This window comes from Sorex araneus, chromosome 6, assembly GCF_027595985.1.
Source record: "Sorex araneus isolate mSorAra2 chromosome 6, mSorAra2.pri, whole genome shotgun sequence".
Classification (NCBI taxonomy): domain Eukaryota; kingdom Metazoa; phylum Chordata; class Mammalia; order Eulipotyphla; family Soricidae; genus Sorex; species Sorex araneus.
In genome coordinates, this window is record NC_073307.1 from 54,593,622 (window position 1) to 54,618,103 (window position 24,482).

At 48.9% G+C, this 24,482-nt stretch overlaps 1 protein-coding gene across 3 annotated transcripts in view; it reads right to left on the reverse strand.

Moving 5' to 3' along the window:
• OTUD7A (OTU deubiquitinase 7A) overlaps positions 1 to 24,482 on the reverse strand; it is a 119,604-nt gene that overhangs the window by 23,528 nt on the left and 71,594 nt on the right. The window contains exons 2-5 of one of the 3 annotated variants that reach the window (XM_055141294.1): positions 15,648 to 15,770; positions 12,201 to 12,292; positions 10,178 to 10,332; positions 276 to 458 (exon numbers count right to left, since the gene is read on the reverse strand). In XM_055141294.1, the coding sequence (XP_054997269.1) occupies positions 276 to 458; positions 10,178 to 10,328 (334 nt within the window). In that variant the 5' untranslated portion in view covers positions 10,329 to 10,332; positions 12,201 to 12,292; positions 15,648 to 15,770. Of the gene's footprint in view, positions 1 to 275; positions 459 to 10,177; positions 10,333 to 12,200; positions 12,296 to 15,647; positions 15,771 to 24,482 lie in introns of all 3 variants that reach the window. The other 2 variants (XM_055141293.1, XM_055141295.1) reach the window with 2 other exon arrangements.

The following is a 24,482-nucleotide window of genomic DNA, read 5'->3' on the forward strand; positions in this document are numbered from 1 at the left end:
CACACACAGCCATAGTGCACACACGTTACAAACATATGGCCAGGGTACACACATATGACGCACACAGTCTTGGGGCACACGTGACACAGCCACAGTGCCTACATATCTTGCGTGTGTGTGTGTGCACGCTGCTGGTGTGAACTCCTGTGCACATGTGCTGGTGTGTGGGTGTTTTGCGTGTGTGGTGCTCCAGTGTGTGTGCGCACCTCTGTGCCTGCGCCATGACCCGCAGGACCCTCCCGTGCCTCAGGGCCCCTTGTGGCCACGCCGGGTACCTTGGGCGATGTCGTCCTGCCTCTGCGTGCACGGCCTCTCCACCTTGTACCCCGGCTGGGGCAGCTCGCGCTCTGGCTGCTTGAGGCACCTGCCCTCGTTGAACACAGGCGGCAGGTTGGCTGTGTGCACCTGTCGGAGCTGCTCATAGTCACTCAGAGCGGCCGTCAGGTCCCAGTTCTTGCCTGCAGACGAGAGAGCAGACGGGTGAGCCACGGCAGGCGCCCGGAAGGCAGCGGGACCTCGCCAGCGGGAGGCCTATCCTAGGGCACGCACGCGTGGCCTGGAGCATGGTGTCTAGAAGGAAAAAAATTCTGTTTTTAGACATCCCTTGATGGCGCCCGGAGGCTACTCCTGGCTTTATGCTCAGGGGTCACCCCCAACATTTCTGGGGACCTGCAGTGCTGGGGACCGGCCCAGGCCCCCAACATGCACTCTGGGCTGTTGGACCGATTCCTGGCACTGGAATGAATTCACAGCCATGAAGATATCACAGAAAGGTGGGGCTGTCTGTCTGTCGGCTTACAGCCCGGTCTCTCCCTCTCTCCCTGTCTGTCTGTCTGTCTGTCTGTCTCCCTCCCTGTCTCTCCGTCTCTCCGTCTCTCTGTCTCTCTGTCAGGCATAAGCCCCTTTCCAGAAGCAGAGCCAGGAGCCCATTTTGGTTTCCCTCCTCCTTTGTTCACGAGAAAAGTTTCTGATGGAAGTGACCTGCGTTGGCAGTGCACAGTCAACAGGAGCCTACACTGCATCACACCCCCCGCCAAAGCCACCTCACAACTGAGCCCCGTTTCCCAAGGTCCCTCCAGCTCCTCCCAGGTCCTCTCCGGCCACTATTCTTTGTGTTCTTAGAGCCCTAATTAAATTATTTTGGTGCTGAGGGTCACACCCAGAAATGCTCAGGGGCTACTCTGGCTTCATTCTTTTATTTTAAAAAAATTTTTGATTAGTGAATCACCGTGGGGGTACAGTTACACACTTTCATGTTTGCATTTCAGTCATACAATGATCGTTTACCCATTCCTCCACCAGTGCCCATTCCCCTCCAATGATCCCAGCATCCCTCCCACCACCCCCACTCTATCTCCCACCTCCCCACTCTGTTTCTGTGGCAGGGCATTCCTTTTCTGTTCTCTCTCCTTTTGGGTGTTGTAGTTTGCAATAGAGGTATTGAGTGGCCATCATGTTCGGCTACTTTCAGTACATATCTTTCAGCCCAAATGGGTCCTCCCAACATCCTTTACTCAGTGTTCCCTTCTCCATCTGAGCTGCCTTTTCCCCCAGCATGTGGGGCCTGTTTCCAAGTCTGGCCTCATTCTGGAGGGGCTTTGTCATTCCTGCATTTTGGGAGGTGGCATGCAGTGATGGGAAGTGAAGCCCTGCAGAAGAGGAGAGAGAACCCTGAGTTGGCAGGTCTGGGCGCTGAGCTTGGGCTGTGGCCCTCCGTTACTTCCACCCTCAGATGTCATCTTTCAGCACATGCCGCTGCCTGCAAGGGACTTATTCCCGAGGTGAGGGTGACGGTCACATACTGCCTTCGTTCACATCTAACTTCTAGCACGGAGCCCCGGAATGCATCGAGGAGGGGAGCATTGAGGTCCAGGTCCAGACCCTCTTGATGGGAAATCCTGCCTGAGATGACAGTGCTGAGTGACGTCGGCCAGAAGGAGAGGGACAGGGTGGCTCTCCCGTGTGCTATGTGATACGTTTGTGTTAGAGAGAGAGAGCAGAAACCAGCCTGAGAGCTGTCACTGGATGGGGCACAGGGAAGAAGAGACTCTGCTACAGGCTGTGTCTGTGGAATGTGGCAGACTGGGAACCGGCCCACGATACCTTCAGTAAAATGAAAACAAACCCCAAGTTTGGGGAGTTACAGGGTGGGGGGTTCACAGCTTCCACTCCTGGGCTGCCCCTCCCTACCCTCTTCCTCTTGCTGACCATAGTCATCCAAACTTCCAGTCACAAGATGAATAGCTTTGGGGATCAGAAGAAACCAGGCAGGGCAGAAAAACTAAGAGGGAAGCAAACAGCAGGGAGAGAACAGAGGGTCTGACAACAGAGCTGCCAAATACTTGGGAAGAACCGTAATGAATATGCTTAAATCATTCTGGCAAGAACTGGAAAAGATGAAAGTGCTGAGTAGAAACTCCAGAACGGAAAGATAGAAAAGCTAAACCAGAGAAGTTTGTGAGATACCCAAGAGCTGACTTGGTGCCCAAGAAGAGAGAGTGAATAAACGAGAAAGAAGGTCAGGATAAAGATGACAATCTGCCAATCTGCTTTAAGATGGCAAGATGGACAGACATGCATGTGAGGGGGTTAGAGAGGGAAAGCAAGATGCTCCAGAATGCAGGTACAGAGAGAGAAGCAAAGATGCAAACTCGTGCAGCTGAGCCTCAGAAAGAGGGTAGGGCAGGGCTGGAGCAATGGGACAGTGGGGAGGGCATTTGCTTTGCATGTGGCCAACCCAGGGTTGATCCTCAGCATCCCATAGATCCCCTGAGCACCGCCAGGAGTGATTCCTGAGCACAGAGCCAGGAGTGAGCCCTGAGAATCGCAAGGCATGGCCCCCAAACAAACAAACAAACAAACAAAAAATGAAAGGGCTTGACAAAAGTAATTGCCTTTAAAAAAGGCAATGACCTAGACTTTTCTGGAAGGAATGGAAGATAGCAGTAAGAGATTCAAAGGTGTTCGGAGAAATCCAGGTGGGCAGGCAGGATATAAGGAAAACAGAAACAGATACAATAAAGTTGCTGAAAATCTAAGAAGATGTAAAAAGTTTAGAATCTGGGGGTGGGGGTGGGAAAGACACATTACCTTCCAATGAGTAACAAGAGGCCACACAGCTGACTTCGCAATGGAAATAATGAAGGCCGGGAGAAAATGGAATATCCTCAGCGTGCTGAAAGAAAATAAATGCTGGTCTAGAGTCTCAGATCTTGTGAACATTGTCCTTCCCATGTGAAATACAAATTTAAAAACGTATCAAGACAAAGAAGATTCAAGAGCAGGTGTTGTCACATGTCACACGGAGGCAAATACTCACACGTGTTACTCTGTTGGGTTGAAGGAAATCATTGTGGACTCAGTTCTGAGGTGCAGAAAGGAATGAAGAGCAAAGGGAAGTTTCTCTTTTGGTGAGTACTGACATCACAGAAAAAGGTGTTTGTTTATGGGATTTGAAAAGGCATCAACCCACAGTATACCATGGGCAGGAGGCGATACATGGAGATAAACTTAAGTTCCTGGAGCGGTCTGAGGTTTAGCAAAAGTGTTGATGGAGGGAAACTACTGTAAAAGACGCATGTTTAAATCTCTGCAGTGACTCTTAAGAGAAGTGTGTCACATGTACTAAGCATGACTGAGATTTCACACTCTGTTGGGCACGACCCACAGTACTCCGGAGATCACGGGATAACAAGGAAACATGCAACCCCACACAGCATCACGGCAGTCTACCAAGAGATAGATCCCATAGATCTCCCAGAGATCTGTGATTTACCCAACAAATCACTCCCAGTGTTTTCTGGAAGGGCAAGGGACAACAGCACGCCCAGAAAGACAATGAGTGATATTGTCTCTGATCAAACAGAGCATCCCACCCAAGAAAAGCATCACGTCACAAAGGAAAACAGTCAGGGAGGAAAATATAATACTAAGGAAGCTACAAAACAGCCATAAAATAAATGAGTGTGATCTTGCCAAACTCACATGACTTAAAATGTGAATGGATTGAATTCTCTCACACAAAGGCACAGCGTGTCCAGTTAAGAAAAGAAACCTAAACAGACAGACTCATTTCAGCATCATACTCTTGGGCTCAAAGATAGGAGGGAGTTGTTTGCCTGTAGGATTGTTTTCCAGCCTTTGACTTTGAGCCTGTGTTTGCTCTGACTGTTGAGATGTGTTTCTTGCAGGTAGCAGAATGTTGGGTTCAATTTTCTAATCCATCTTGCCACTCTGTGTCTTTTAATTGGTGCGTTTAGCCCATTGACGTTGAGAGAGATTGTTGTAATGGGTTTTGTCCCATTTTTCTGCTGAAATTTGGTGTATTTGAGGGGCCTGTCTTGTCTTAAAGCCCATTCAGTTGTTCTTGTAACCACGGTTTTGAGTTTATAAAGTTCCTGAGCTGTTGTTTATCTGTGAAACTGTGTTGTTCCTTCTATTATGAATGAGAGTCTAGCTGGGTAAAGTATTTTTGGTGAAGCATGGTGAAGCAATGGAATACTATGCAGCTGTTAGGAGAGATGAAGTCATGAAATTTGCTTATAAGTGGATAGACCTGGAGAGTATCATGCTAAGTGAAATGAGTCAGAAAGAGAGGGACAGACATAGAGGGACTGCACTAATTTGTGGAGTATAGAATAACATCACATGAGGCTGACACCCAAGGACAGTAGATACAAGGGCCAGGAGGATCACCCCATAGCTGGAAGACTGCTCCATGAGCAGAGGGGAGAAGGCAGATGGAATAGAGAAGGGATCACTAAGAAAATGATGGCTGGAGGGATCAGTTGGGATGGGAGATGCGTGCCGAAAGTAGATAATGGACCAAACATGATGACCTCTCAGTGTCTGTGTTGCAAGCTATAATGCCCAAAAGTAGAGAGACAGTATGGGGAATATTGTCTGCCATGGAGGCAGGGGGAGGGTGGGAAAGGGGGGAGGGGTATATCGGGGATATTGGTGGTAGGTAATGTGCACTGGTGGAGGGATGGGTGTTTGATCATTGTGTTATTGTAACCCAAACATGAAAGCTTGTAACTATCTCACAGTGATTTAATAAAATAAAAAAAATAGGAGGAAAACGGTCTTCCGTGCAACCATGAGTAAGAGAGAGCACAGGCAGCCACATTGACATGAGGCCAGAGGGAATTAAGCTCAGAGGGTAAGTAGAGGCAATGAGGGCCATTATACAATGATGAAGAGAGTGGAAGCCCAGGGCAATCATTAGTACATATGCACCCAGCATGACTGTACCTACACAGACCTAGTAAGCACTGATGCCTCTGGATGGAGGAATAGACAAAAAGAATCATGGCAGGTCAGTGGATTTATCATATGCACAGAAATAAAAAAGCAAACAGACTAGAACTACATTTAAAACCCACAGAGACTAAGAGAAAGCAAAGACATCACCTAAGCAATAGGGCAGCAGAGAGGGCGTTTGCCTTCTGGCCAACCCAGGTTCGATCCCTGGCATCCCATAGAGTCCTCCGGCACTGCCAGAAGTGATCCCAGAATGCAGAGACAGGTGTAAGCATTGCTGGGTGTGGCCCCCCCACAAACAAACAAACAAACAAACAAACAAAACAAAAAGGACACTGTGACTTACCACAGACATACAAAGGTTAGCCCTTTGTATGAGATTAAATGAGTTGCCAAATTGGCTGGGTAACCCTAAGAAAGTGGACGAGGTTCTGGTGACGTTCAGAAACCAAGCACGAATGGTGAATACAGAGAATAAAGAGAGAGCAATACCCTTATCACTAGTCAGGAGCCAAACGTCCCCGATGTGAATCCCAGGACCACGACCTTCCACTTGTGAGTTCCGTCAGACATTCACAGAAAAGTCCACATCCTTCCTCAGAAAACCCTTCCAAGCCTGGAAAGGAAATACTCCAAAAACCCACAGGACCAGCACAACCCACTCCCCACACCCAGTTCGGGACAACCCTGGAGACCGGGCAAAGGTCGATGCAAACAGCTGGGACGACAATCCTGCCAACCAGATTCCAGGGCAGACGGAAAGGCTCCCCCACTCCTTCAGCAGGGGCTTATCTCTGAGATGCGGGACTGGTCATGGGACATGCCAATGAACAGAAGGAGAGGCAGAGTTCTCTGATGTGCCAGGAGTGAGGCCAAAGGGCTGAGGGCAAGGCCTTTGTTCAGTCCCAGCACTGCCAGCGTGCCCACACAACTGCCACGTGCAGGCCCAGCAACACACTTCCCGGATCCACCACACAAGGCCAGGCCCACCCGGCCAGACTAAGCCTGGGGCCCGGTGAGTACAGCAAGGGGCACCAAAGAATTCCCCCAAATCCACTTGGTGATCTCAAACACACAGAAAGAACACATCTGGTGGACATGGGGAATGTCATGCTGCGTGAAACAAGTCAGAGGGAGAGAAAAATGACTGCACTCATTTGCGGGACACAAAAATGAGTAATATGTGGGGCTGGAGCATTAGCACAGTGGGTAGGACATCTGCCTTGCATGCAGCTGACCCGGGTTCGATTCCCAGCATCCCATATGGTCCCCTGAGCACTGCCAGGGGGTAATTCCTGAGTGCAGATCGAGGAGTAAACCCTGTGCATTGCCGGGTGTGACCCCCAAAAAGAAACAAAAACAATCAACAAAACCCGAGTAATATGAAACCAACACCCATGGAAAGCAGAAACAAGGGTCGGGAGATGGTCCACAGATGGCAGCCTGCCACAAGAGTAGGGGCGTGGTGGGGAGGGCAGTTAGGATAGAGAAAGGACCAGCATGACAATAATGGTTGGAAATTACCACTCTGGACAAGAACTGAGTGTTGAAAGTAGGTAACGAGATATGCTTAATTAACTTTCAGTATCTGTATTGCAAACAGTAATGCCCACAAGAAGATAGGAAGAGAGAGCGAGAGAGTCAGAGAGAGAGAGAAAGTGCCTGTGTGTGAGGGGGGCAGGAGGGAAACCGGGGACACTGGTGGTGGGAAATGTGCACTGGCGGAGAGACTGGAACACTTTGTGACTGAAACCCAATCATGAACAACCTTGCAACTGTATCTTATGGTTGTTCATGATTAAAAAACAAGAAGAAAAACACATCTGATAAAAAAACAAGAAGAAAAACACATCTGATAAAACATAACATCCTTTGAGGAGAAGAACTCAAGACACGGCAGATGGCCGGGACGAGTCTGAACATCACGAAGACCCACAGGTCAGAGGCTCCAAGAACCTTCACACTCACTGGGTTATGTTTGTGCTTGGTCAGGCTCAAGACAGGGCTGTCCACGGCGATACTCCTTTAAACATGGTTTATCACAGGAGTCACAACAGTATTTAAGTTCCTACACACCACTGCCATGGGAATACTCACGGCTGTCCACCCTGTGCCCACATCACCTCTGGCCCCATTTTCAGTCCCCAGCACTGACTCACAGGGTCCAGGCCCTGAACCCTCAGGCCGGCACTGCCAGGCTGAACACGGGGACCAGCGGCCTCTCCTCACCCAGAGGACCCCCAGGGTCTATCTGGCCCACAGGAATCTACAGGGTGGAGGGAGGTCCTGTCAAAATGATCACTGCACTATTTTGTGATTACTGAGAGGAAAGATAACAAACAATTCTAAAATTTGGGGAGAACCACAGAAAACCCCAGATAGAGCAATTCTGAGAGCCAAGAAGAATTGTGGAGCACTGGGCACAGAGCAACTGTGATGGAGGGGCTGGGCCAGAAGGAGCCCATGGACCAACCACGCATCAATCTCTCTCCAACTCCCCCCTCCCTGCCTTTCCCTCCCTCTCTCCTTCCTTTCCTCTCTCACCCTCCTTCCCTCTCTTTCCCTTCTCCTATCTCCCTCTCTCCCTCCCTTACTCTCTCTCTCCTTTCCTCTCTCCCTCCCTTTCTCTCTCTCCCCTCTCTTCTTCTCTCTCCCTCCTTTTCTCCCTCCACCTCTCTTTCACCCCTCCCTCTCTCTCCCATTCCAAAGTAAAGGAGGAACAAACAATCAACAGAGCTGAAAATCAGCAGAAAGGAAGTAAAAATTAGGGTGGACACAATGGAGGTAGAAACAAGAAACTTATTTCAAAAAGATCAATGAAACCAAGAGCTGGCTCTTTGAAAGGAGCAATGAAACTGCTAAGAGTGCAGCCAGAGCACAGCATGGTGGGGAAGGCGCTTGCCTTGTACACAGCAGGCCCAGGTTCGATCCCCAGCATTCCATATGGTCCCCTGAGCACTGGTCAGGAGTGAGCCCTGAGCACTGCCCGGTGCACCTGCCCCCTGCAAAAATAAAATTGCTGAGTAGTAAAGGACCCATAAGACTTAAGCCCAAATTCATCAAAAGAAAAAAAACCTCACAGAATCAAGAGACAAATCTTCATTGACAATGCAGAAAGAGGGGATTCTATGGCATGACTGAAAATCTACACGCAAACAAAATGGAAAAGCGTAAGAGAATTGAATCATGTTTAAAAGCCTTGCGACTTCCCAAGACTGAACTGGTAAGAAAACACCTCATCCACTGGGTCAGATATCCGGACAGCCATTAAATGTTTCTCTGTGAACAAAGGCCGGGGTTAGGTAGTTTCACTCACGGATTCTACAAAACGTTCAGGGAAGAAATAATTCCCTGCTCAGAAGCTTCTTCAAAATCATGGGCAGGGACACCCCAGAGACACACCAAGAGGCCAAGACCAAGACGAGACGGAAAGTGGCAGCCGGCGTCTCCGACGAACAGGGACGCCAAGACCCTGGATGGAACCCTCCCGACTGGCACACACGGGAGACTCATCCCTTATGACCAAGTGGATTCGTGGCTGGGATGAAGAACGACACAGGCTGGACTCACGGGACTGTCTCCCTGCCTGCGGACTTGGCGTGTTTGGACTGTTTACAACAGAAAGTCGGTCACTTGGTCTAATAGTTACACACACAAAAAAAGCTTCCACTTCTGGGGCCTGAGAGCTGGTTCAAAGGGCTGGAATGAGGGGCTGGATCAATAGTACAGTGGGGAAGGCGTTTGTCTTGTATGCAACCGAACCGGGTTCAATTCCAGGCATCCCACTGGATTCCCTGAGCACCGCCAGGAGTGATTCCTGAGTGCAGAGCCAGGAGTAACCCCTCAACAGCCCCTGGCATGACCCCACAACAAAAGCCCTCCCCTTACCAAAGGAAAAAAAAAACAAAAAACAACCCTGCACAAAGGGCTGGCTGCAAGCCCAGGATGCAGGAGACCCTGAGTTTGATCCCTGCCAGGCGGCACTGGGCCTGAGCATCTCCTGTGAAGCCCGAACAAGCCGGCCAAGCATTCCTGGGAGTGGACCCCAGACTCTGATGGCCCCTAGGGAGCCCCTTCCCCCAAGCCCCACTGTTCACGATACCCCCAGGAAGGGGGCTGTGCTCCGTGTGGAAGAAGTGAAGTTGTGATCGACTGTCCTCCAGCTCCTGGTTACTGCGTGGCCAGATGTGGCCCTGACCTCTGCTTCCAGCTGCCCAGGCCACTTCCCCACGCCTCTGCTCCCCTGGATCAAGGAAAGGCGCCACGCCTGTCTGGGGGTTCAGTTTAAGCGAGGATCATCACCGAGCGGTGTCTCTCACCAGCAGACTTTATTCCACACCCTGCACTGGCCAGGAGCTCGGAGCTTCTGGAGAAAGCCAAGCCCCCTCTGAGCACTGCTGCTGCCTCAACAAGCCTCTGCAGCCCTCGCCACTACCACCAGAGTTGGCTCCAAGCAAGCATGTGGATGACACACATGCTCTGACACAAGAAGCACAGAGCTATTGGGGTGTCACCATTAACTGAGCACTTACTAATTCCAAAAACATTTGTGCATACGTTTGAGCCTGAGTCGTGTGTGTGTGTGTCTGTGTGTGTGTGTGTGTGTGGGCAGTGTGTGGGAGATGTCTGGTGGTGCTCAGGGCTTCCTCCTGGCTTTGCTCTCAGGGGATAGAACCCAAGGCCAGAAGCTTAACCCCTGCTGATCTCCCTGGCCTGGCCTCTGCCCTTTCACTGCCAGGAGCAGAATCCCCTATTCCATGCCCAGCAGTGAGTCAAGAATTAGAAAAAAAAATCCCATCGTTGGTCCCCCCTTATTTTTCTGCTGAGTGCAAGCCGCAGAGGCATGTGGGCCTGGCTGGAAGGTGGTGACCCCCAGTCTGCCCCACGGTGTTGGGGTTGGGGGGCCGGTGCTTACCCTCCAGTAGGTCTCTGGCCAGACCAGGTTCTGCCCCCGTGGACCGAACAAAGTCTGACAGGACCGCGTCCATATCAACAGTCATGGGGTCATGCAGAAGGACGGCCCAGCGCTCGGCCGAGGTGGGGGTCGGGAGCAGGCTGGAAACCATCCACCTGCGGGCAGAGAGAGACGCAGCTTAGTCTGAGCACCCACCTGCCACGCGTGGCTCGGGGACGAGTAGCCGTGCGTGAGGACGGAGACGGTGGCGTCCGACTGAGCAGTGTCCCTGACAGGTGCCCGAGACGGGCCACTGCTCTGCACGCCGGACACACCTGACATGCCTGTCCACTCTCAGCGTCAGCTGCTCGAGGGACACCTAGAGCCCCGCCCGCCTGCCCTCCCTCCTTCCCTCCTCTCTCCCTCCCTTCTCCCTCCCTTCCCTCCTTTCGCCTTTCCTTCCTTTCTCCCTCCCTTCATTCTTTCTTTCCTTCCTTCATTCTTTCCTCATTCCCTCTCCTTTCCTTCCTTATTCCCTCCATCCCTCCTTCTCTTCCTCCTTCCCACCTCCTTTTCTACCCTCCTTCTCTTCCTCCCTTCCTTCTTTCCTCTTTTTACTCCTTCCTTCCTTTCCTTCCTTTTCTCCCTCCTATCCTTCTTTCTTTTCTTTCCTTCCTCCTTCCCTCCCTCCCTTCCTCCCTCCTTCCCTCCCTTACTCCCTCCCTCCTTCCTTCCTTCCTTCCCTCTCTCCCTCCCTCCCTCCCTTCCCCCCTTCCTCCCTCCCTCCTTCCTTCCCTCCCTATCCCTCCCTCCCTCCCTCCTTCCTTCCCTCCCTCGCCCTCCCTCCTTCCCTCCCTCCCTCCTTCCTTCCTTACTACCTCCATCCCTCCTTCCCTCTATTCCTCCTTCCTCCTTTCCTTCCCTTCCTCCCTTTCTTCCTTCATCCCTCCCTTCCTTCCCTCCTTTCCTTCCTTCCTCCCTTCTTTCCCTCCTTTTTCTCTCCCTCCATGCCTCCCTCCCTTCCTTTTCCCTCTTCTTCCCCTCGTGCCCTCCCTCTCCCCCTCCCCTTCCCTTTCCTCTTTTTCTTCTTGCCACACCTGGCTGTGGTTGAGACTCATCCTGGCTTTGCACTCAGGGATCACTCCTGGCAGGGCTCGGGGACCCTATGCAGTGCCATGGATCAAACCCGGGTCAGCTGCGTGCAGGCCAGCGCCTTCCCTGCTGTCCTAGCTCTCTGGCACTGAGATCAGTGTGGGTCCACAATGTTCTCAGTCCTCTCTGGAGCTATATGTGGGCTATTTCAACAGTGAGGATGAACTGTGTTGATGACAGAGCCAGGATGTTCTTTCTGCAGCCACCAGGGGGCAGCAGACAATGACCCGGGGTTTGGCCTGCTCTGCCATTCTTAAAAAGGATCCGTGTACTATTTTTCTTTCTCATTTTTATTGTGGCACCATGATTGGCAAGGCTGTCTAATGACAGGTTCACGCCGTTGTTCTCTATCCAGCTGTATGGAAACATCGATGTACCCATGGTGTATGGTAGCCTTTGCATAGGGCAGAGTTGGGGAGTTAGAAGGACCCCCAAAGACCCAAGCCCCCCACGTCTCCCTGTATGGCTGGAATCTGTGCTGACTCCCAGGCCAGGCGATGGGAGACTATAAACTCGCAAGTCGGTCACTGAGGGGCCAATCTCACACGCCCGCCTCTGCTCCTGCTTTTGGGGAAAGCCTTTTCGCCGGGCTGTTGAGGACGAGGGCAGGGCCGACCTCTGGGGCAGCTGCACCACGCCTGCTGGCCTGACGGAGCCCCTGAGGGCTGTGCCAAGCTCTTGAATCTCTGGGATGCACCTCAGCACCAAGAAAATGCACAAAGTGGCTTATCAGAAGCTCCAGAGAGGGGAGATTGGGGTTCTGGTGTGGCTGGGGGCCCCGGGGCCTCAGCCAGACCATGCTTGTGACCCCCCGCCCCCCGCCTTGCACATGCCTCCTGCCAGGCCTGCTACTTGTGGCCAGTGTGGCTAGAGAAGAAGGAAAGGATTTGACCTGATGTATGTGGGACCAATTAGGAAATGGCCTTCTTCCTTCTCCCTGGGACCTCAGCCTTGGCTCGACCGGTGTCCCTCTGTCACCTGCACCTGCTGGACAAGAAGAACAGTGCGTTACTCCATAAGTCGGGGCGTGTCCCACCCTTCCTCGCTTTAGTAAGCTCCGATTCTTCCACCTTCCATGCCTGAGTGAAATTCCCACAGAAAACCTCAACTGCACGGAGGGGCCGGCAAATCTATTCGACCCTCCTCTGATGCAGGAACATTCCATTTCCCCAATGAAAGGACAGTTGAAGGGTTCGCATGAGTCCAGATGGAGCAGAATAAAAAGGGCTCTCAGAGGCGGCACAGACTTCACGGCCAAAGGCACAGAGGAATCGGGTCATAATCACTCTGTGTACACTGCTTTAGGTCTTCAGTGATTTCTCTTTTTTTTTTTTTTTGCTTTTTGGGTCACACCCGGCGATGCACAGGGGTTACTCCTGGTTCTACACTCAGGAATTACTCCTGGCAGTGCTCAGGGGACCATATGGGATGCTGGGATTCGAACCCGGGTTGGCCGAGTGCAAGGCAAACGCCCTACCCGCTGTGCTATCACTCCAGCCCCTTCATTGATTTCTCAATTGAAGCAATCCCACATGATAAAACCAGGGGTACAGCCTTATCAATCAGACTGTGTCCAGCTCGGTCCTTCACTTGCCAATGGAGGCTTGGGCCTGACTTACCCTTCCCCCGCCATCTGGTGGCCCCTAACTTAATAGTCTGTGCATTTTAATTTCATTTATTTATTTATTGCTTTTTGGGTCAAACCCGGAGATGCACAGGGGTTACTCCTGGCTCTGCACTCAGGAATCACTCCTGGCTGTGCTCAGGGGACCATATGGGATGCTGGGAATCAAACCCAGGTCGGCTTTGTGCAAGGCAAACGCCCTACCTGCTGTGCTATCGCTTAAGCCCCTGTGCATTTTTATTGATTTCATTGCTATTTTCTGTTTTGATTTGTTTTGGAGCCACACCCGGCGATGCTCAGGGGTTACTCTTGGCTCTGCACTGAGGAAACACTCAGGCAGTGCTCGGGGGACCATATGGGATGCTGGACTTAAGCCTGGCTGTGTGCAAGGCCAGCATCCTACCCACTGTACCGTTTCTCCAGGCCTGTGTCTTCTGTTTTTAATGGACCACATAAAGATTCAAAACACCATAAGAGTGAAAACACAAGGCCTTACTTCATTGAACAGGAGACCTTCTAGCAAATATGCAGCTGCATATTTCATTGTGTACATATACATGCCTTCTTTACTCAAAGCGCCTAGAGGCCAGGGATCATCTGTTCACGGGAGAGCTGATAGAACCTTTCCTTGCACAGACCGCAGGGATCTGCCCTTTCCCTCCCCTTGAGTTTTGGGCCACACCCTGCAGCCCAGGCCTCACTCCTGGCTCTGCACTCAGGCACCCCCCGGGCCATTTCTCCAAGGGACCATGAGTGCTTTTGGAGGGAACAGCCACGCAGGCCTGTGCTTTGCTGGCGTGGGCGCTGCTACCGTCAGAGCGTGCGGGCCTTCCTGGTGGGCAAAGCTAACCAGCATATTTGGAGAGAGATGCAGAGTGAGTTCACGCTCGTATTTCCAAGCTGATGGAGGCTGCCACAGTCTGTCCTTAGCCTCACCCATTTTACATTCCAACTTCATGCCACTCTTGGTCCTAGTCCCTAGTAACGGGGACGCCGGGCTCTCTCCAAGTCACCTATCTATTCCTGCAGTACCCCAAGTTTCAGAAAACCGAGGGAGGTGCTGGCATGTGAGGAATGCTTACGAGAAGCAGCATCAACTCCTTTGAACTCAAGATAAATGTGGCAAAGCATGCTACGGTGCCTGCAACTCACTTTCTTTTTTTTTTTGGATTTTATTTATTTTATTTATTTTTTACAGTTACAGATTTATACATTTTTGTGCTCATGTTTCTCCCTTACAAAGTTTGATAACCCATCCCTTCACCAGTGCCCATTCTCCACCACCAGTAAACCCAACATCCCTCCCCCCCTCCCCAGTCCCGTCTCCCCCCACCCCACACTGCCACTATGGCAGGGTATTCCCTTTTGTTCTCTCTCTCTGATTAGGTGTTGTGGTTTGCAATAAAGGTGTTGAGTGGCCATTGTGTTGTCTCTAGTCTATATTCGGCCCGCATCATCTTTCCCCCACATGATCTCCAACCACATTTTACTTGGTGTTCCCTTCTCTGAGTTGCCCAGAATGAGAGACCAGCCTCCAAGCCATGGAGACAACCTCCTGGTACTTATTTCTACTATTCTTGGGTGTTAGTCTTATAGTCTATTATTCTATATTCCACAGATGAGTGCAATCTTTCTGTCTGTCTCTCTCTTTCTGACTCATTTCACTTAGCATAATACTTTCCATGCTGAGCCTGCAACTCACTTTCAAATGGTTCATGGACTGAAACAGAATACATTCACAAAATACATCTACACTGTGTGTATGTACATGTGTGCATATGTGTATGTGTGCATATATATGTGTGTATGTGTTTACATGTGTATATGTGTGTATATGTATATGCATGTGTATGTTTGTGCCTATGTGTTTGCATATATGTATGTGTGTGAATGTGTGTATGTGTGTGTATGTGTGTATGTGTATATGTGCTTGTGCATATGTGTGCGTTTGCATATGTGTGTGGGGACAGGACCAGGGCCAGCTGTATGGAAGGCAGCGCCTCGTCTACTGAACTATCTCTCCGGCCTGCCCTTCTGCTTCTTTTGGTAGATTAGAAGTTTATCAAAAGGACCAGATGGCTGATAAGCCCATGAAAAGGTATCTCTGCAGGGCCACAAAGTCAGAGACGTGCTATATGCTATCAAAGGAACAAAGTGGTATCTTGGAATGAGAACTAAAGGCACAATGAACACTGAAGGAAATTCTGGTTTGCTTTTGGGCTACACTCGACAGTGCTCAGGGCTGAGTCTTGGCTCTGTGCTCAGGGGTCACTCCTGGCAGGTATGGTGGACCCTATGGGGTGATGGGGATGGAACCTGGACTGACCTTGTGCAAGGCCAGCGGGTCCCCCTCCCCCCTCCCCTCGCTGAGGCACCAGCCCTGAGGCAATCCTTACAATGAGACTGGCTTCCTTTCCTTGGCAGGACCCTCCTACTCCTCTCAACATCAGTCACGCCCGTACCAAAGATCAGGGCCACCCGACAAACTTCACTCACGTCAAGCGCTCACTGGTCACCACTCCCCTGGGGCTCTTCTTGAGAATTAAGCTTGTGGCCCCAAATGCAAACTCGAGCACAATGTGAGCATCACTAAGTCTTCCTCAGTGGACTTTCACGGATGGGTCATGCCGTTCAGGTGCTCTGCTGGACTGAACCTGATTACAGTCTCCCCAACCTGCGGACACTCCATGTCAGAGGTGGCCACCTTGGACTTACTTTTCAGACACTGGGGCTCGCGGCCGGTGTGCGGGCCTCAGGCATGCGGGGCGGTGCCTCGTGGTTCCTGCCGCCGAGGGTCCATGGCTGGAGACGGACTGAGACCACAGCACCCTGAGAATTCTGGAAAGGACAGCGGGAAGAAATGAGCATACCCACCGGTTGTCCAGAGGGACGCCTGACTCTCAGAAAGAACAACAGGTCGACTTGTGGTCGAGCATCTGAATATTCAGATTTGCGGAAACGGTACAGCACGCGTCTGACTCGGGTTCAACCCCCACATCAACTGTGGTTCCCTGAACCCTGCCAGGAGTGAGTCGCGAGTGCAGAGCCAGGAGTAAGCCCTGAACTTCGCTGGGTGTGCCCCTAAAACAACCAACCAAACAGCCCCCCTCCCCAAATAAACATGAGCATTTAGCCTGTTATGCTGCTATTAGCTATTTGGTATGAACTAAGTTGTGGATCCCAAGACCCCCTCAGCCGCCCAGTCCTCCTTTCAGTTTTTAAGTGTGAGCCCTGGGGGTGGGGGCAGCACTGCTCCCAGGAGACAGAGCCGCATGGCCCTTCTGGGAGCGACCTACAGACCCACGGTGTGAACCCCCAGGGCTGCAGCCCCCACCTTCCCTGTGCGTGCTGTTCAGAATCTGAACGCACCTCCATCCCCACGGGGTGGGTGCAGCACGCCCCCTGGTGGCGGGGCAGGGAGAATGTCACAAACCGTTACTCCCTTACCTGCAGTTGTGTGGACGAGGGGATGGGTCACGTGGGGTTCCTACAGGTCAGAACCCCGGGGAATCTAGAAAGGCTGAGGCTGTCCAGGTGAGGGAAGATCACTCCCTCCTGCAGGGCCGAATCCTGTCCCTGGACAGAGCAGAGCTGGCCCAGGACAGAGATCCAAACCAAGCCCCTCTTGTCCCCGTGCCATCCCCCACCTGGGTGAATCATGCATCTTCATACGTAACTGCTTTATTCGCAACTTTGGGTTGCTAACAGGAGCCCCCTGGTCCCTACCTTTCAGCAACATAAAAGATTTTGATCTGGGCAACCGTCCCATCTCAAAGTCTCCGACAGTACTTGGACAGTAGAACCTAGGTTTTTTTTTTTTTTTTCTTTTGCCATGTTGCTGGCTATAGTTCCCCGTCTGTCTTTATTTCTGAACCATTTTAGGTCATTCACTTCCACGGGGTCTTGAAAGAACCACTGCGACTCCATTCTGGAAAGCCAGACTCCATTCTGTGTCTCGGGGCCATGAGTTTATAACCTCGTCAGAAAAGCCTGCCAGACCCCAAGGGACGGGCATAAACGCCAGACATCTGACTACAGATCACAAGGAGGACTGGGGAGATGTAACGAGATGTGTTAAGCCCTCTGCTTGGCTTCTGCCTCTCTGCCTGCTTACTCAAGGCTGTGAGATTGCACCTGGCAGGGCCACCCAGACACACCGGCAGGAGGGCAGAGGGTTTAAGTCTCTCCCAGAGGGCCGTCGGGGTTCTGAGTCTCCTAGGCTTGTGAGCCCTCAGTGCTGAGTCTGTCGAGCTTGAAGTTCCAAGCCCAGGGAGGGGTCCCAGCTTGTGAACCCTAAGCGCTGAGGGCCTTGTATGAGTGTGTTTTGGCGTGTGAATAAAACCTTGAAATGTCTGTCCTGTCTCCATGTGTCAGTCGGTGGCTGAGCTCAGGCTTGTGGCCACTTAACATGTCTCATCTCAGACCTTACAGATAAAATTTATTCCTCTGCACTCCACTTCAGGACATCTATGAGAAGGTGCAGGGGTTGGGGTGCTTGCCCTGGTTTGCTCTTCGGCATGGAATCTGTCTCCCCAGTCGGGAGTAACCCCTGAGCACAGAGCCAGGAGGAACCTCTGGATGCCGCCGGGTGTGGCCCAGACACCCTCCCCACTGCTCATGAAAGGAAGAAAGAAAGAAGGAAAGACAGACAGACCGAAAGAAAGAAAGAAAGAAAGAAAGAAAGATGGAAAGAAAGAAAGAAAGAAAGAAAGGAGGAAAGAAAGAAAGAAAGAGGGGCTGGAGTGATAGATAGCACAGTGGGTAGGGCAACTCGGCCAACCTGGGTTCAATTCCCAGCATCCCATATGGTCCCCTGAGCACCGCCAGGAGTAATTCTTGAGTGCAAAGCCAGGAGTAACCCCTGTGCATCGTCAGGTGTGACCCAAAAAGAAAAAACAAAAGAAAGAAAGAGGGAAAGAGAGAAAGAAGGAAAGACAAAGAAAGAAAGAAGGAAAGAGAGAAAGAAAGAAAGAAAGAAGGAAAGAAAGAAAGAAAAAAAGAAGGAAAGAAAGAAAGGAAGAAAGAAAGAAATGCTTGGGATATATTGAAAAAAATTCCCTGGATGGATCATTGATTCCACACGTTCATCTTGCCACTGATCTGCTCTCAGCACTGGCTCCGAGGGCTTATTGATCCCTGTCCACAGTACGGGCTGTGCCTCCCGCCTTCCTCCGGGGCTGCCACTGAGTGAAGCTAATAACTGCTTACGCTGCGTTCCCGCTGGATTTTCCAGCGAGCCCGAGGTCTGTTCACCATCTGGCGCCCAGCTGCCTCCTCCTGGGGGTGGGGGTGGGGGTGGGGTGCCACCCGCCGGGTCTCGCCTGTCCACCTTCCAGTCCAGGCCCTGCAGGCTGTGTGTTCTGGGTCTGAAATACCACTTCAGAGACCCGTGGCTTTCATGTACAAGGGGCAGGTACTGCCGTATTGCTGGCCAAAGTCTGAAGGCTGCGTCCGACTGTAACCCCAGGGCCCAGTGAGACCCCCTAAACACATAAAACTTGTAAGTGGATTTAGCACACACAGAAAGTGGAACATATGAACGAAGATACACTGAAAGGATAATTTTGGACATTTTTTAAATGCCATGGCAAAATAAAGAGGAAGTTTTGTTTTTTTTTAAATCAAGATTATGGTGATTTATTTTATTTTACTTTTAGGTTTTGTTTTGGGGCCACATCGGTGATACTCCTGGCTCTGCTCTCAGGAATTGGCAACCCTACGGGATGCCAGGGACCAAACCCTGGTCGCCAGCATGCAGGGCAAAGGCCCTCCTGCTACACTATCACTCAGACCCAAGATCATGGTGATTTGATTAAAAAAAAATCTGAAAAAAATCAAAAGGCCAGAATGATAGTACAGTGGGTAATGCACTTGCCTAGCACATGGCCAACCTGGGTTCAATCCCTGGCATCCCATAAAGTCCCCTGAGCGCTGCCAGGAGTGATCCCTGAGCACAGAGGCAGGAGGAAGCCTGAGCATCACTGAGTGTAACTACACCACCTGGCCCCAGCCCCTCAAAAGAAATCGAACAGATAAAGGAGAAAGAAGTAGAATATTGGGGGAGGGGGATGGAAATAGTCAAACTTTGAGAAGGCAAGATATTTTTTCTTTTCTAAATTATGGTTGAAACAAAATTTGCAAGATTGATGGGACCCAGATGGAGTGGGACTTCTTGACTGCCTCTTAGTCCGGACCCTTATGAACCAGGTATATAGAACAGGTGTAAAAATGAAATACTTCCGGGCCGTAAACCATAAAGGAATTAGTTTTAAAGCAAATTCCTAAGAATCTACCCTACAGGCAGTAAGAAGATGAGGAAGGAAAGAAATAGGAGTCAGGAGTGGAGGACTCAGGCGCATAGGTGAGGTGGGGGAGTGGTAAAACTCTCCCCAAACCATAGAGTCGGCGACCTGAGAACAGGAAATCCAACACAACCAAACCTGACAATGTACCTGTCAAAGTTTCAGGTTGGGAGGGCAGGGCAGGGGAACCTGGGGACATGGGGGAGGGAAGTTGAGTCTGGGGGTGGGATTGGCGCTACAACATTCTATGTCTAAAACTCAACCACCAGGAGCTGGAGTGATAGCACAGAAAGTTGGGTGTTTGCCTTGCACGCAGCCAACCCAGGTTCGATTCCCAGCATCCTATATGATCCCCTGAGCACCGCCAGGGGTGATACCTGAGTGCAAAGCCAGGAGTAACCCCTGAGCATCACCAGGAGTGAACCAAAATCAATCAATCAATCAATCAATCAATCAATCACAAAATCCCGTTAATCACCGATTTCTCGGGCGGGCTCAGTAACATCTCATTTTGTCCTTTCCCTGAGATCTTAGAAGTCTATCTGGACTTGGCAGTCCTAACAATGCTGCGCTGGGGGCTCTTCAGGGTCAGGGGAATGAGATCCAGCTTGTTACTGGATTTTACATATGAATACACCATGGGAAGCTTGCAAGGCTGCTTTTTTTTAAAACAATGTTAAATAAATAAATATAACATTGTTTAAAAAAAAACCTCAACTACCAATATCTTTGTAAATCATACTTCTTTAATAAAATAAACAACATTAGAAATATTTCTATTTAAATGTTACCTGGTAAGGGGTCATGACGCACAGTTTTAGAGGCTAGAATATAGAGGAACTATGTTGGATAGTTACAGTTGGGAAAGGGAAAGAGACTCTAAGGAAGTAAATGCTTATAGCCACAGGGAAAATATCAGACCAGTGCAACGCAGCAAGTTCTTCAGGCATCACAAAAATCTTGGAGAAACTGTTTTTAAAAAGTTCAAAAAGACGATAGCAGAATCAAAATGAGTCACCAGCAGAAAGATACAGACTAAATCTCCAACCCTTGGAAGCACATTTCTAAGTGCTCTGTGGGTCAAAGAAGAGAACAACAGCACCGCGAGACATACAAATATACACTGAACTGAAAACAAATACACGCGTCAAAATGCACAGGGCACAGCTGAAGCACTGCCGGCGGGGAAACTTGCAGCATTAAATACTTACAATATAAAAGAGTAAAAATTTCCACTCAATAATCTAAGCTCCCACTTTACTAGCAAAATATTTCAATTTATAGCCAACCGCAGGACAAAAAAATGAATTAAAGGTAAATAGAAATGAAGCAATAGCAAAAAAGTCAATAAAACAAAAAGCTGGTTCTTTGAAAAAAATCAATAAAATTGACAATCCTCCAGCAAGGCTGACAAGGAAAAAACAAGAGAGAAGACACATCTACTACAAAAATAAAGCCAAATATTGATATAAATACTCAGATACCAAAAGCATACTTAAGGGATAAACAATTCTACATACATAAACCTGATTACTTGGATAAAATAGTGGGTTCCTCAAAACTCCAAAAATGACCCAAACTCATTTAATATGAAATAGGTCATTTGAATTTTCTTTGACTAATAAAGAAATTTAACTTATAATTCCAAAGTCTCTAAAGAAATCTTCAGGCTCATCTTGTTCCTGATGGTTGAAGGATCATACCACATTTAAAGAAGAATTAATAATGATTCTGCACAACCTCTTTCAGAAAATAGAAATACATCTCCAGTGAGTTGTGTGAGACCAGTGTTGCTTCACTACAAAATCTAAGAATATAGTGCTAAAATAAATAATCCCTTATAAATACAAACACTAAATTGCTTATATGTAATAAATTATCAACTTAGTTTAGAACTAGTATAATAAATAACACAAACCCTACATGATATGGCATAAATATACATATGTATATATATTTTCATGTAAATATAACATATGCATATGTATATAGCACTGTAGCACTGTCTTCCTGTTGTTCATCGATTTGCTCGAGGGGGTACCAGTAATGTCTCCATTGTGAGACTTGTTGTTACTGTTTTTGGCATATCGAATATGCCATGGGTAGCTTTCCAGGCTCTCCAAGAGGGAAGGAGGAATTGAACTTGGGTCAGCCGCATGCAAAGCAAACACCCTACCCGCTGCACTATTGCTCCAGTCCGTCATATGTATATAAATATACCAAAATCACATGTATGATGATTGTCATGCGTTATATGCACATCAATCACATGTAGGATTTGTCCCAGGGTTACAAGGCCAGTTCAGTGTTAAAAAAATTTACTGTGTAATAGGCAAAAGAATATTAGGCTAATAATAGGCTAACACAGACAAATTATACAACTAAATTGTTCATGATAAACATTTTTTTTAATATTAAAAATCAAGGGACTTTCTGTTGCAGAATGTAAAGATCTATAAAAATACAACAGCTAACAACATCCCAGATAGTGGTGAAAGGCTGGGTGCTCCCCAGCTTTATCTAGGGACCAGCAAAGATGCTCCCATCATTTTATTCAACACGGTAACAGTGGTCCTAGTGCCATAGTAATAGAGCAAGAAAAGGAAACATGAACACAGACTGGCAAGGATCTGTCTCATATTGCAAGTCATATAATTATCTACACACAAATAAGCAAAGAATCTATAAGGCATAGATGAGTTTAGCAAGTTCACAGAATTAAGACTCTCTTTCTCTCTCTCCATCTCTCTCCCTCCCTCTCTGTATTTCTGTATACTGTCAGTAAAAACAATGAACACAAGCTTGCTACTATATTCTAGCAATGAACACATGGACACTCAGAGTTACTCGGCAAACAGATGAAGTGCTTAGTATAAGTCTAACAATATGTGTGCAGGATTTGTGTGCTTAAATGATAAAATATGGAGAAAGAAAGAAAGGATCTAAATAAATACCAAGAATACTGTATTTATGGGCTTGAACGCAACATGGCCAAGATGCCAGTCCCCTCCACGATGATTTACGGGTTCAGAGCAATCCCTACTGAATCCCAGTGAGATTTTTGTAGAGACAGTGCATTCTATAACGGAAATCAAAATACAAAGGAACTAGAACTAAAACATTTTTTTTTTCTTTTTGGGTCACACTCAGCGAGGCACAGGGGTTACTCCTGGCTCATGCACTCAGGAATTACTCCCAGCAGTGCTCGGGGGACCATATGGGATGCTGGGAACTGAACCTGGGTTGGCTGCGTGCAAGGCAAATGCCCTGCCCGCTGTGCTATTGCTCCAGCCCCCTAAAACAATTTTTGATAACTAAATGATTGGAATTAATCACAGCCTGAATTTGAGACTTGACAGCTAGCTATATAGTAAAATTAGAATTATATACAGCCACTGCCTCTTTTATTATTATTATTATTATTATTATTATTGAATCAACGTTAGATACAGTTACAAGCTTTCATATTTGAGTTTCAATAATACAATGATCAAACACCCATTCCTCCACCAGTGCACATTCCCCACCACCAATGTCCCCAGTATACCCCCATTTCCCACTCTCCCCCTGCCTTTATGGCAGAAAATTTCCCCCATACTCTCTCTCTGCTTTTGGGCATTATGTTTTTCAATACACATACTAAGAGGTTACCATGTTTGGTCTTTTATCTACTTTCAGCACACATCTCCCATCCTGAACATTCCTCCAACCATCACTGTCTTAGTGATCCCTTCTCTATTCCAGCTGCCTTCTCCCCCAGCTCATGAGGCAGGCTTCCAACTATGGGGCAATATTCCTGGCCCTGTGCCTACTGTCCTTGGGTGTCAGTCTCATATTATGCTATTTTATATTCCACAAATGAGTGCAGTCCTTCTATGTCTGTCCCTCTCTTTCTGACTCATTTCACTTAGCATGCTACTCTCCATGTCCATCCACTTATAAGCGAATTTCATGACTTCATCTCCTCTAACAGCTGCATAGTATTCCATTGCAGCCACTGCCTCTTAGCTGACTAGAGTCCAATGTCACAAAACAGAGAACTCAGTAACAGACTTAGAAATAGATCTATACAAATAAAAGTCATTGGTTATTATCATTTTTGTTTTGACTATTTTTTCAAGAACTTTATTGAAACATAATTTTCTATAAATTATTGTACCATACCATAAGATATTGTAACATACCATCCCATTTAAACCATGTAACTGACTTTATTATAAATTTATATAGTGGTTGTTACACCATTACACCATAAATTTGAGGAAGAGGGGGCTTTGGGGCCATATCTCGTGGTGCTCAGGACTTACTCCTGGCTCTGTGTTCAGGGATCAGTCCTGGAGGGGTTCGGGTGACCCCCGTGGTACCAGCGATTGAACTCAGGTTGCAAGTGCCCCTCCCACACACTATCATCTTGGCTCTGAATTTGTAAAAAACTGTGGCAAAATACATATTCCAAAAAGGTTTCCATCTGATCTCATCTTAAGTGCAGCATTCCCTGGCATCACATACAGAGCACTTTACAACTCTGCCACCTCTCCTTCCCCCACGACCCAATCTTAGCCCAGGTACCACTGCCCATCCAAGCACTGGGCCAGCTTTTAGCTAAGAATAAAAAAGCGATTCAGTGATGTAAGGCTGCTCCTCCCAACAATATGGATTTCCATTTGTGAAATGGATATCCGTCAGCAACGGAGATGACCCACCAACACAGGTAAGCGGGGAGGTCTGGACAACCACAAGCAACAATAAATAAAAGCCTTAACCTTCCTATTCCCCTCTCCCCCTTCTGACAAAATTTATGTTCAAATCGATCAGTGATTTCTATGTAAAAATGCAAGCCTGTGAACTTTCTTTTTCCTTTTTTTTTTCTTTTTGGGTCTCACCCGGCGATGCACAGGGGTTACTCCTGGCTCTGCACTCAGGAATTACTCCTGGTGGTGTTCAGGGGACCATATGGGATGCTGGGAATCGAACCCGGGTTGGCCACATGCAAGGCAAACGCCCTACCTGCTGTGCTATGGCTCCAGCCTCTAGCTGAGCATCTTTGGGACTCAGGGCTGGAGGACAGCCCCATTCGTAGAAACACGCTCACACAGAATCTTTTGCTCTGAGGAACACTGCGTTAGGAAGGGCAGGATGAGAGTCAGAGAGACGGCACTAGATCTCTGTGGAAGACTGACCTCGTTCCCTTGAGAAAGAAACAATTTGCTTTCCTTTTGGTTTTGGCATTCAGAATCTGTGCATTCAC